This window comes from Peromyscus eremicus, chromosome 8b, assembly GCF_949786415.1.
Source record: "Peromyscus eremicus chromosome 8b, PerEre_H2_v1, whole genome shotgun sequence".
NCBI classification, from domain to species: domain Eukaryota; kingdom Metazoa; phylum Chordata; class Mammalia; order Rodentia; family Cricetidae; genus Peromyscus; species Peromyscus eremicus.
The window spans coordinates 11,012,994-11,025,065 of record NC_081424.1 but is presented as its reverse complement, the minus strand read 5'-3'; the positions used below and the strand labels follow the sequence as shown (position 1 = coordinate 11,025,065).

Below are 12,072 nucleotides of genomic sequence, written 5' to 3'. Positions count from 1 at the left end.
AATAAGGAAAAGAAAGATAATTTTCAGCTAAGTAATAAAAAAGAATGCTAAAGTGATTTATCAGGAGTGGATATTTATTTCGCTGTCCTTAGAACTAGCGCTACACCTAGAAAACAGCTAACATGCATCTTTTAGAGTTTAGATTCTTCCAGACATTACAGTGTAGAGTGGTTTGGGGCCACAGGGAAATGTGAGGATGCAGGATTTCTGTCACGCTGCTCTCAAAGTTTCTATAAACCCTCCTGTTACATGACACACTGAGGAGTCACTTGTGTGATATAAAAGGTGCAATATCAACACTTGATCTCTGGAATTTCATAGTCTTCAAAATAGCGTACGGTTGTCATGTGACCCTCATAATTTTATGAGGAGAGGTGCTTTGGCCTCATTTGCAAATAAAAGTCTAAGAGCAACAATGACCTCCTGGCCGCTCTATCCTTGATCTGTCTCAGACACCAAGGGAAACATGTGGAGAACATGTTCTTTCTTTCCGAGGCAGGGTTTCTCTGTGTATCCCTGGCTGTCCCGGAACTTGCTCTGTAGACCAGGCTGGACAGATCCGCCTGCCTCTGCCTCCTGAGTGCTGGGATTAAAAGCATGTGCCACCACCGCCCAGCTTGGAGTACCTGTTCTTAAGAACTAGCTTTGGAGTGAAGTAGAAACTCAGACTATTACTGTTTCTTCCTCCATCTCCTCCCCACAACCCTCAAACCAACTAGGGTTCTCATGTTAACAGAAATGGTCATGAAGGTCCTGGGCTGAAAGACTCAGTGACCCTCTGCTCCTCTAAAGCAACCTAATGTCCATCATCATCACCGCCAGAACATCGTTTCCCAGGACGCACCACCAAATCTGCAACTTTGTATCGGCTTTTAAGAGTCTTACCAAAATTAAGGTCATATTCAACGTTATTAGGTAAAACAAAACTTTTCATTTATATAGTAGCTTCTGGGACTTAGGAAAATAGCAAATATTTTCCCACTTCATTAGATAAGATTTGCTTCAATCTGCCTTGACTGTTCCTAGAACAGGTTGGAAAAGGGCTCATCCTCCATGGTTGCATGGTGCTAAGCACCCAGATCTCATCCGATCTCGGCAGCTAAGCAAGGCTGGGCCCCCTTAGTACTTGCAAGGGGGACGCAAAGGCATTGGAAACGGCCGTCGTATGCCGTGTATCTGAGTTTGACATGATGTCAACTGTTCTTGAAGAAAAAGGAGCGGGGCAGACTGAGCATGTAGAATGGGGGTGGGAGGGAAAGTCCCAGAAGCCCCACCTGAAGGTCCAGTTAGCTGTTCCTGGAAGGAGCTCCCGTTCTTCCAGATCAGCCTTCAGTTCGCTTAGCTTTACAGCCAGGTCTTTCTCTAACAGTTGTATCTTTTCTGTGGAGGAGAGCTTATACACACCATCCATGGTTCTTTGTGCTGCTCCGAATCCCTGGAAAAGAAGAGCATGAAGCTTAGGTGGCACTCTCTGAGCAAGCCTGATCCGGTCGTCATGGGGCTTTAACCTGCTCCCCACAGTCAGGCCAGCATGGTCGGAAGGTGTGACTGTTTAAATTGTACATATGTATGTACAGATGATGTGTGGGGATGTGTTGTGTCCACAACAAATGTGTAAAAATCAGAGACGACTTTACGGAGTGGTTTTTCTTTCCTTGCACCTTTTACACGGGTCCCAGGGATAGGACTCAGGTGGCCGGGCTGGGCAGCAAGCATTGTGACCCCTGACCCGTCTCAACAGCCCTCACCCCCACTTTTGCAATGGAAAGATTGGCCGGATAAGATGTGATCTCTGATGCAATCACTGCTTGGTGGACAGCAGGACAAAGTAGGTTAGAGTCACTGCTGGCCTGCACCGTTGCTCAGCAAGGCTAATCTTCAAGAATGTCCGCTCCAGCTCTGACTCCAGAGTTGATTAATGAGACACGTGCTCCCTGCCCCACTTGTGTGGTCTCCACGAAGATGTGTGGGGATTGCACACTAAACACTGTGAGTGACTTCTAACCCCGCTCCAGCCCAGACACGGGGTGTCTGCGGCCTCTCTCCTCCAGCCTGGGGTATTTCTCCACAGGCATTTTTGAAGGCGTGAGCTTCTGGGTCTGGAAAATGTCCCAGGAATGAAGAATCTCAGCTTGATCGTGACCCTTGTACATCTGGGCTTGGAAGAAAATTACACTCATTCAATAAAATGTGTTTTCTTAATTTTGCTGCCTCCAATGGACATTCCAATTTTATCATTGAGTAAAAAATCTCTGAGGATTTCCCACCCCACCCTTATCTGCCAAATGCAACATAATTGTTTGCTAAGCCTTTAGTGTTAATAATTAAATGTGCAAGTTGACAATGTGATCCACGGGTTCGGTGATAGCGTTCCGGCTGCCTACACCTGTTCTGGACACAGGAGTGATGTCTCATTATAGAGACTGAAAACATTTCAGCTTTTCCCCCTTTTGACATTTGTCTTTACTTTTTTTTTTTTTTTTTTAAATTTTTCAAGACAGAGTTTCTCTGTGTAGCTCTGGCTGTCCTGGAACTCACTCTGTAGACCAGGCTGGTCTCGAACTCACTGAGATCTGCCTGCCACCGCCTCCCAAGTGCAGGCATTAAAGGTGTGTGCCACCATGCTCGGCTCCATTTTTGACATTTGAAAGTTCCTGCTTCCTTCATTCTTTCCTCCATCTTTCCTCACTCCTCCCCCACCCACCCCCACCTTCAGACAGGATCTTACTCTGTAGCTCAGGCTGGCCTCAAACTCTCCATCCTGTTCCACAGGGCTGGTAATGCAGGAGTATGGTACCACACTGGGTTATATTTCTGGATTCCTTTCATATCTATTTTCTCAAGCCAATCTGTTATCATTTCAACAAATAACTAAGCTATGGGGGTGTTTTGTGCAGAGCCTTTCTTGGGGAGCCTACTTGTTCTTTTTATAAATATTAAAAGTGAAATAGTATCTATTTCAGACTGGATTGTGGACCTGCTGAGTCATACGTTTACCATGTTTGGCACACGGCTGGAGCCTAATAAAATGCACTGTTATTGTTCTCAGCCAAGTCAAATGTTCCTCTGGAAGAGATTGGCCAGTTGGCAGCATCATTTCCAGTCAGGCAAACAGGTCACAGCTGCCCTGACAACTGCATTCCAGTTGCAGCCGAGAGCCTTGGGGAAGAAGGCTGGTCCTGCTCCCACAGGCCAGACATCCTGCTTGCACTTCCTGGGTAGTTCCAGCACTTTGCAGCTCTGAAACGAGGATGTTCAATCCTGGGTTGTGCACTTTCTTTGTGGTCCAGTCCAGTATTCAGAAAACTGGCATAAAGCGAGGCTTGCCTGACAACGGTCTGTGAAATGGATGAGGCTCAGAGGAAGCCATGGCTGATGAGCTCTTGTGCCTTGTTTTTGTTTGTTTGTTTTTGTTTTTCAAGACAGGGTTTCTCAGTGTAGTTTTGGTTCCTGTCCTGGATCTCGCTCTGTAGACCAGGCTGGCCTCGAACTCACAGAGATCTGCCTGGCTCTGCTGGGATTAAGGGCGTGTGCCACCACTGCCTGGCACTTGTGCCTAGCTTTAAACAGACTCAGACAAACAGCTGTTTGTTTGGGGGGGGGGGGAGAGAGAATGGGTAACACGTATGCAGCACCCACTGTGTGTCAGGAGAGCAGTGGGACCTCACTGAGTTTCACGTGAGCCCTTGAGTTTCTTCAGCAGCATTCCGGCTCCGTCCCTGTGGTTTGGATCTGAAATGTATCTCCACATTCATGTGTTGAGAGCTTGGTCTCTCTCCCACCAGGAGGCGGTGGGAACTTGAGGAGGAAGTAGGCCATTGCACGCCCTGGCAGGATGTACTAGGACAGTGAGTGTTCAGGTCCTCTCTGTTTCCCCTCTACCTGCGCCCCACCACCATTCTGCCTCCCCACAGGTCCACAGCAACCCGCCAGGCAACCAGGATTATAAACCTCTGAAACCATGAACCAAGACGTACTTCCTCCCTAAGAGCCGAGGATCTCAACCTTGCCCCAGTGCCGGACGGCTGATAGACACGCTGTTTAGGATTTCTGCATTCATAGTCACTGGTGGAACTGGCCTGGAGTTTTGACCTAAAGGTTTGGTTAGATTCTGAGATCCGAACCACACTGGCTTCCTGAAACAAGTCATCAAGTATTCTCTAGATTCTAAAGACAAAATGTATGGCTTGTATTATTTCCTCATCAAAGTTTCGGGAAAATCCACTTTAAAACATTTTAATCTTAAGTTTTCTTTATAGGAAGGGTTTCAATTACAGATTTGTTTATTTTTGTGAGATTTATTTATGTTTATTTATTTTTACTTTATACATATGGGTGTTCTGCCTGCCTGCAGGTATATATGTGTACTAAATGCATGCAGTGTCCAAGGAGGCCAGGAACGTGCATTAAATTCCTGGAACTGGAGTTATAGACAGTTGTGAGCCATCATGTGGGTACTGGGAATTGAACTCTAGTCCTTTGTAAGAGCACTCAGTAGTCTTGACCCAGACTGAGCCATCTCTCCAGCCCCTCCAGATTTAGTTTCTTAAAAGCTACACATGAGCCGGACAGTGGTGGTGCACACCTTTAATCCCAGCACTCAGGAGGTACAGCCAGGTGGATCTCTGTGAGTTCGAGGCCAGCCTGGTCTACAGAGCAATCTCAAGGACAGGCACCAAAACTACACAGAGAAACCCTGTCTCGAAAAACAAAGAACAAAACAAAAAATAAAAAATAAAAATAAAAATAAAAAGCTACATATGAAGGCTGGTGAGCCGGCTCAGCAGGTAAAGGCACTGTGTAAGTCTGATGACCTGAATTTCAATCCCCAGGTGCCATAGCAGATATAAAGAACCAACTCCTGGAAGTTGTCCTCTGCCTTATGTGTTGTCACGCGTGCGCGCGCGCGCGCGCGCGCGCGCGCGCGCGCACACACACACACACACACACACACACACACAACACCATGCATGCACACAATCATACACAAACACAATAATAATATAAAATAAAAATATTAAAGATACTAGATATATGACAACTCATATTGCTTATTTCCCTTTGTGTCTATTTTAATAAGCTTTCTTACAGACCATTTCATACCTGAAACACATTAAGTAGACACATTTTGAAGGCTATCCTTATTTTGAACAGTTTAGTGGAGATATAATTTCCACTGCATACAATTAAACCCATGTAGGATGTTCAGTCAATGGTCTTAGTGTCTGCAGGGTCTTACAGCCATTACCACGACGACCTCAGAGTTTCTCACCTCCCCACCCCCAAAGCAAAGTGCTCTAATTAGTCTCCGATCTCTAAGCCATTCCCTCTCAGCAGAAGACATCCACCGACCCCCTTTCTGTCTCCGACATTCATTTGCCCATTCTGGATATTTCATATAAAGGAAACCATAACGTATGTGGTCTTTTGTGGTTGGCTTCTTTGATTTAGTATGATGTTTTTAAGACTCATCCATGTTATAGCATGTACTGACATGTGACTCCTTTGTTTTTGAGACAAGGTCTTGCTATACAGTTCAGGTTGGACTTGACCTCTCCATCCTCCTGCCTCAGCCTCCCCGTGCTGAGATGACAGCATGAGCAGCACGCTCTGTGCTTCATCCCTTTACAATGTCTGAGTAGCTTTCCATCGTACGGCTGCATAGCATTTCACCGGCTCACCGGCTGACAGCTGATGAGCTCTTTCCACTCGGGGCTATGTGAACGCTGGTCTGACAGTTCAGGTATTTGTGTACAAAGGTTTTCGTTCCTCTGGGGGTACATACATATACAGGAGTGGAGTTGCTGGGTCAAATGTTAACTGTTTGAACTTTGTGAGCAACTACCAGATGTTTTCCAAAGTAGCAGCATGATTGTATACGCTTCTGTAAGATGCAAGGGTCCAGTTTCTCTGCAGCTGTGCCCAGACTTGGTACTTTTGGCTTCAGCTACCACACTCGGTACGAAGTGATAGGATTTTCATTTGCGTTTCCTAGTGGTCACTGATGTTGACCATCTATTTAGAAGTTCAATGTTGACCCCCCCTTCCTCCCTCCTCCTCCCTCCTCCTCCCTTTTTCTTCCTCTTGTGAGTTGTGAGTTGTACGTGTTCCTTTTAAAAAATTCCTGAGTCAGAGTCTTGTGTATCCCAGGCTGGCCTCAAAATCCCCGTGTAGCAGAGGCTGGCCTTGATTTCCTGATCTTCCTGCCTTTACCGCCCAAGTGTAGGGATTATAGATTTGGGTCACCACACCCAGCTTGTGTTCTTTATACCTCCCATATGTGTGCCATTTATCAGATATACCTGACAAATACTTCCTTCATCCTACAAGCCATTTTTCATTTTCTTGACATTTAAAAGCTTCAACATTGTAATGTCTGTAGACTGTACAAGGCTATAAACTTTTACATTGAGAGTCATGATTTCTCTGTTTGCTCTCTTGTCTGAATCTGTCTTGGGAATGTATCAGTTTCGTTCATGTTTTTAAAGGACTAATATCTGTATTGATTTTTTTAAGGTTACTCATGTCTCTGGTTGATTTCAGTTCATCACTTATCATTGCTTTTAGATATCACGTTTAATTTGCTTTTATTTTTCCAGCTCTGGAGATTCGTATCACCTGTTTTATGGTGTCTATCTTTTCTCCCCTCCCCAATGCTGGGGTCCACCCCAGGGCCTCACCCACAGCAGGCCAGTGCTTCACCAACGAGCCACACTGCCAGCCCTTAATGTGTAAGGTAACGCCTTGAACACTGTCTGTTTCCCCCTAAGCCCTGCTTTCCTCGAATCACCTAAGCTTGGAATAGAGGGCCTGCTGTGCATGCATGAGGACTGAGTTCAGATCCCCAGCCCCCACATAAACGCTGGGCAGGCATGGCAGCCTGCCTGTAATCCCAGCCTAGAGCTGTATCAGCAAGTTCTGGGTGTGATGGAGAGAGACCTTTTCAATGAGTAAGATGGAGAACAACAGTCTTGGATCAACACCCATATCTGACCACATCACATCCATACATAGCTTCCTACAGGTGAACAAGTACACACACACACACACACACACACACACACACACACACGCACACGCACACGCACACACACGCACGCACATGCACGCACACAGTTAGTTGTGCCCTTTAGATATTTCAGTTTGGCTCTGTAGCCTCTTACATCATGCAGCTTCAATACCCTGGCCAGTGTCTTGAGAGGAAAGCTGGGCAAATGTCTCCCGGTCGCTTGGTCCTACCAGGAGCACCACGTCCTCTCGGCCCCTGTGTGCCCTGCTTTCTCCTGAGGCGTGGACTCCTCAGGCTCTTGAGTGACAGCTCGCCTTTTCTCTCCTCTCATCTTTGAACTTCTGTCCTTCCAGGATTTTGAGCTTAGGATTTTCAGCCTCAGTTGGTTCAGAATCTGGCCAGCACTTGAGGAAGAGACCTGCCCTGTACTCCCTACAACAGGTTTCCTAACAGAATCACAGGACTGCAGATTTTACCTTCCCGTTCCAGTCAGCCCCCAGTCTCCTTCATACATCTCCTCATTCAGCAGAAAGTCAATGTATATTTAAAAAAAACAAAACAAAACAAAAAAAACTTCAAGACTATAAACAGGCTGGCCTCAAACTCAGTCTCCCAAGTGCTGGGATTGTAGGCGTGAGCCATCATGCCTGGTTTTCAGACTTTACATCCAAGTCTGCCATTCATTTTCTTGAACCACGAACTTTTTTTTTTTTTTTAATTTCTTTTTTCTGGTTTTTTGAGACAGAGTTTCTCTGTGTAGTTTTGGAGTCTTTCCTGGAACTCACTCTAGACTAGGCTGGCCTCAAACTCACAGAGATCCGCCTGCCTCTGCTTCCCGAGTGCTGGGATTAAAGGCGTGCGCCACTGCCGCCTGGCTCTTGAACCACGATCTTTAAGAATCTTCTTTGACCCCTCTTTGCCATGTTTGGGTTCTAGACCGAGAGCACCACCAAGACCAAACTGGAAACGGCTAAGGAAGCGAACCGAACCGTTCGGGCCTGTGCACTCACTCACCTTCTGCTTCTGGAACCTCAGACCTTCCAGGCTTTGTTGCTTCCATGGCAAACTCCACCCCAAGGGCAAATGCTTGCCATTGCTGCCTCTGCATGTAGAGCGCTCTGAGATGTTTCTACTCTAGCTCATTACAAAGACACTCTTGGTGGTGACCCAGCAAATCAACGTCCGGACTCACCAACGGAATGTGCTGGGATTTGAAAAATACTGGTGAACAGATCTCCTCTCTGAAAGAGGGCTCATCAAAGGGGTGTAGAAGTCTGCCTGTATTTTTATTTCTTTCTGACGTGCTGTGGTCAGAGAGAGATCTTTTTCTGTCTTTTTCTTTTACTCTTGAATTCTCTGTTGCCCTCACTGTTGTAATTGTCCTGTCAGAATGTCTCCCTACTAGATAAAAGATGACAGCTTTCCTTCAAAAAACCTTGTTTTCCAGTCCGTTGTTGTCCCCATGATATTCTCTTTCCCCTCGAGTGAAGACAGATCTCCCCAGCGTTTGTTCGTAGAAAGCGTCTATAACTACCAGGGAGCAGATGCACATGTGAAAGCCGACACATCGCCCTGCTGCAGTGAGCACGTGGACCCCATAGTAGAAAAGGAAGCACGGCAAACGAAAGCAGCCCACGGTCATTCATCTTCATAAAAACAGTGAAAACCAAAGAAACTGAGCTGAGAATATGGGACATTTGAGTGCTCATCCCTAAACAGGACATTTATAGCAAGCACCCCTCCCAGGCTCGAGGACACACTGCACGTGAGGAGTGTCTGAATCTACAGACAGGGAAAGAGGCTATGAAATGCCATCTTTTAGCAACGCAACAGCCATTACACTCACAGCCTCTCAGCAACAGTGGATGACTGGGTGTACACACACACACACACACACACACACACACACACATCTCTTCACAGCGGGGCATATATGGAGGAGGAGCCTAAGGAGCCATACTCCACACTGATAAAGTCAGTTGCATCCCCCCTGGTGACCTCACCAGACTCCAGTGAATAATCCCAATACAATGGGCACACAATGACCCTGATTAAACTGAATGGTCACAAAACAATTCAGAAGTCATGGATCTGGGAAAGGGAAGAGGGGATCTAGGGAAGAGGGGCTGATTAGGGGTGGGAAGATAAAGAAGTGGACATAAGGAGAATGACCAGGATGTTTTATATACATGTAGGAAATTGCCAAAGAACTGATTTAATTTTTGAAAACAAGGTTTGTAATAATAAAAATGTAAAGTATTTAGAAATAAAATTTTTTAAATGTAAAAAACAGACCTTAAGCTTTGTGGATATGTAGCCCCTCTATTGCCAACACTGGCTGTGATGGCAGAGGGTCTGTGGCGACCTTTCATGGTGATGGCAAGCATGTGAGATCGTCTTCTCTGCCATGAACAACTGCAAAGTTGATGTCCGCAAACTCTTTGTATTTTTATGAGGTAGTCCTTTCAAAACTTGCAGTTACTTACAAATTATCCTTCAACGAAAACTTCTCTGGTTTTGTTTATTTTTCAAGACAGGGTTTCACTGTGTAGCCCAGGCTGTCCTGGAACTCTCTGTAGACCAGGCTGGCCTCGAATTCAGAGATCTGCCTGCCTCTCATGTAGTCCAGGCTTATTTTGAACTTGCTATATATCTGAGGATGACTTAGAGCTCCTGATACTCCTGCCTCTACCTCCCAAGTAAGACGCCTTTGAAAAGTGCTTCCCACAGTCAGAAATAATTTAGGAACTAATCCGAAGTAACTCCAGTCCTAAATCAGCTAAATGTGATGATATATGTATGCACTGCTACTGTAGAGAGTCACGGTCTGTCCGTGTGTGTGTGTGTGTGTGTGTGTGTGTGTGTGTGTGTGTGTGTGTGCACCGCTACTGTACAGTATCATGGACTGGGTAAGCCACGAAGAACAGACTTGATTTGTTCACAGCTCTGCAGGCAGAGGAGCCCAGATCCAAGTGTCAGCTTCTGGCAAGGCCCTTGTGCTCTTTTCCCCCTGCAAAAGGGAGAGGAGAAGGAAGGGGAAGGGGAAGAAGGGGGAGGGGAAGAGAGAGGGAAGGGGAGAGGGAGAGGAAAAAGGAGATGGAGGGGACCTTCCTCATTCTGCTGTCCTGGGGTGATGACATTAATCCAGGCACCAGGGCAGAGTCCTCATGGCTTACTCTGGACATCGTTGCCTGAGGGACTACATGCCCAGCAAATGATCTTTGGGGAGCACATTCAAATCATGTGGTCACTGTGTTTCCAGGAGACATTAGTGTCTTGACTAAGAGCCTTTACTCATCATGGCCCTGTGGCTGTTTCAGCAGTCAGTAAGAACCTGCTCCCTTTCCTGTCTGCACCACGCCACGGACCCCCTTAATGTGAGACCAGGCCATCCTCAAACAGTCCAGTCTAGGCAGCTGGCAGCGGAGGGTGCAGTGGTTCTTAATGTAACAACAACCTTATGGCTTTACTCCACACAACAACCAAAGCTGTCCTTAAACTCCAGCATCAGATGCTCCAGCTTTATGAACATACCTACACATGAACCAGACCTACACCAAACTCCTTTGTATGTTAAGCATCAATTTTTTAATCATACTTACATAATTAAATTAAGCATTAGAGTAACGCTCCTGTGCTGACTAATCTTATGTCTACAGGACATAGGCTACAGTAATTGGAGAAGAGAGAATATCTATTGAGAAATCCCCATAGCCAGATTGTGGTGCATTTGCTGGATTAGTATTTGACGGATGAGGGTCTAGCTCACCCCTGGGCAGGTGCTCCTGGGGTATATAAGAAAGCAGGCTGAGTAAGCCATGAGGAGCAAGGCAGTAGCAGCACCCCTCCATGGCATCAGCACCCCTCCATGGCATCAGCACCCCTCCATGGCATCAGCACCCCTCCAGCATCCCTCCATGGCATCAGCTCCTGCCTCCAGGATCCTGCCCTCACTTCCCTGGATGATGGACTACAAGCCACAGGGTAAGAAACCCTTTCCTGCCTGAGCTGCTTTTGGTCTCGGTGTTTTATCACAGCAGTGGACACCTGAGACAGAACTGAATCAGGAAAATAGCTCAAGAATGATGGCTAATCTGTGCAGTAGGAAGTCTGGAGAGGCCATCCTACTCCAGGGTTAGGAAACGACGCAGCTATGAGGATCCGCAGAGCAGGGATTCACTGTGACTCGACACATTTTAAAGGAAGGCTCGGCTCTTCCAGCTCCTGGAAGGTGACTTCTAAGTTCTTGGAATTTCCTGCCCGGTAGGAGTATTTCTGTTCATCTGGAGGCTTCGGCTACGGCAGATAGCCTAAGCTAACAATATGACTTATGGCGGGGACATGGATAGGATCAGCTTGACTGCTGGTGGAGCTGGATGCTGAAGGTCAGCCATACAGGCTGCCAGGCCTGCCCATGTGACCAATGTACCAAGCTTAGAGGAGCTTCCTGTTGGCAAACTCAGAGAACAGTGTCACAAACACTGCTGGACGAATGGAAGGCTGTTGGTGTGACTTCATTGAGGAAAACAAAACAAAAACCAACCTAATGCTTGAACCTGCTGTTCAGCCTCTGGCTTATGCGTTTTTGAGAGAGAAGGAGGTTGACACAGGTTTCCTTAGGTAGCCTTGGCTGGCCTCGAACTCTTCTTGCCTCAATCTCCAGAACGCTGGGTTTACACACACATGCTAGGTCCTTCATGTGCCTTATCAGTTGCTGATTTTACCCTGTATCCTTTTCCTCTAATGAAGCATAACCAGGAGCATGGAAGCTTTCTGGGTTCCAGGAGTCCTGCTGATTTAACCACTGAACCCCCGAAGGCCATCTTGGGGATCACTGGAAATGAAATACTGATATAAAATAGCTACAGGAAGTCATCATGGCTAGTTCATTCTCCAAGTGAACGAGATCTTCAGCCTCCCCTATAAATCTCTTGACACACTGCATCCCCAGTCTGGGCAATGCTGATGTCCAAAGACACATAATGACTTTCTCAGATATGGTAATCATTTGAATCATTTTCTACTGTGGAGAAAATAATGAATTTGGTGGCTCTGGTAATTCT

At 46.5% G+C, this 12,072-nt stretch overlaps 1 protein-coding gene across 1 annotated transcript in view; it reads right to left on the bottom strand.

The window, feature by feature from the left end:
* Window positions 1-1,411, bottom strand: part of LOC131918763 (uncharacterized) — a 168,831-nt gene extending 167,420 nt beyond the window's left edge. Inside the window, 1 exon segment of the mRNA XM_059272965.1 lies at window positions 1,275-1,411. Coding sequence (XP_059128948.1) covers window positions 1,275-1,411 — 137 coding nt within the window.
* Window positions 1,412-12,072: the final 10,661 nt, after the last annotated feature.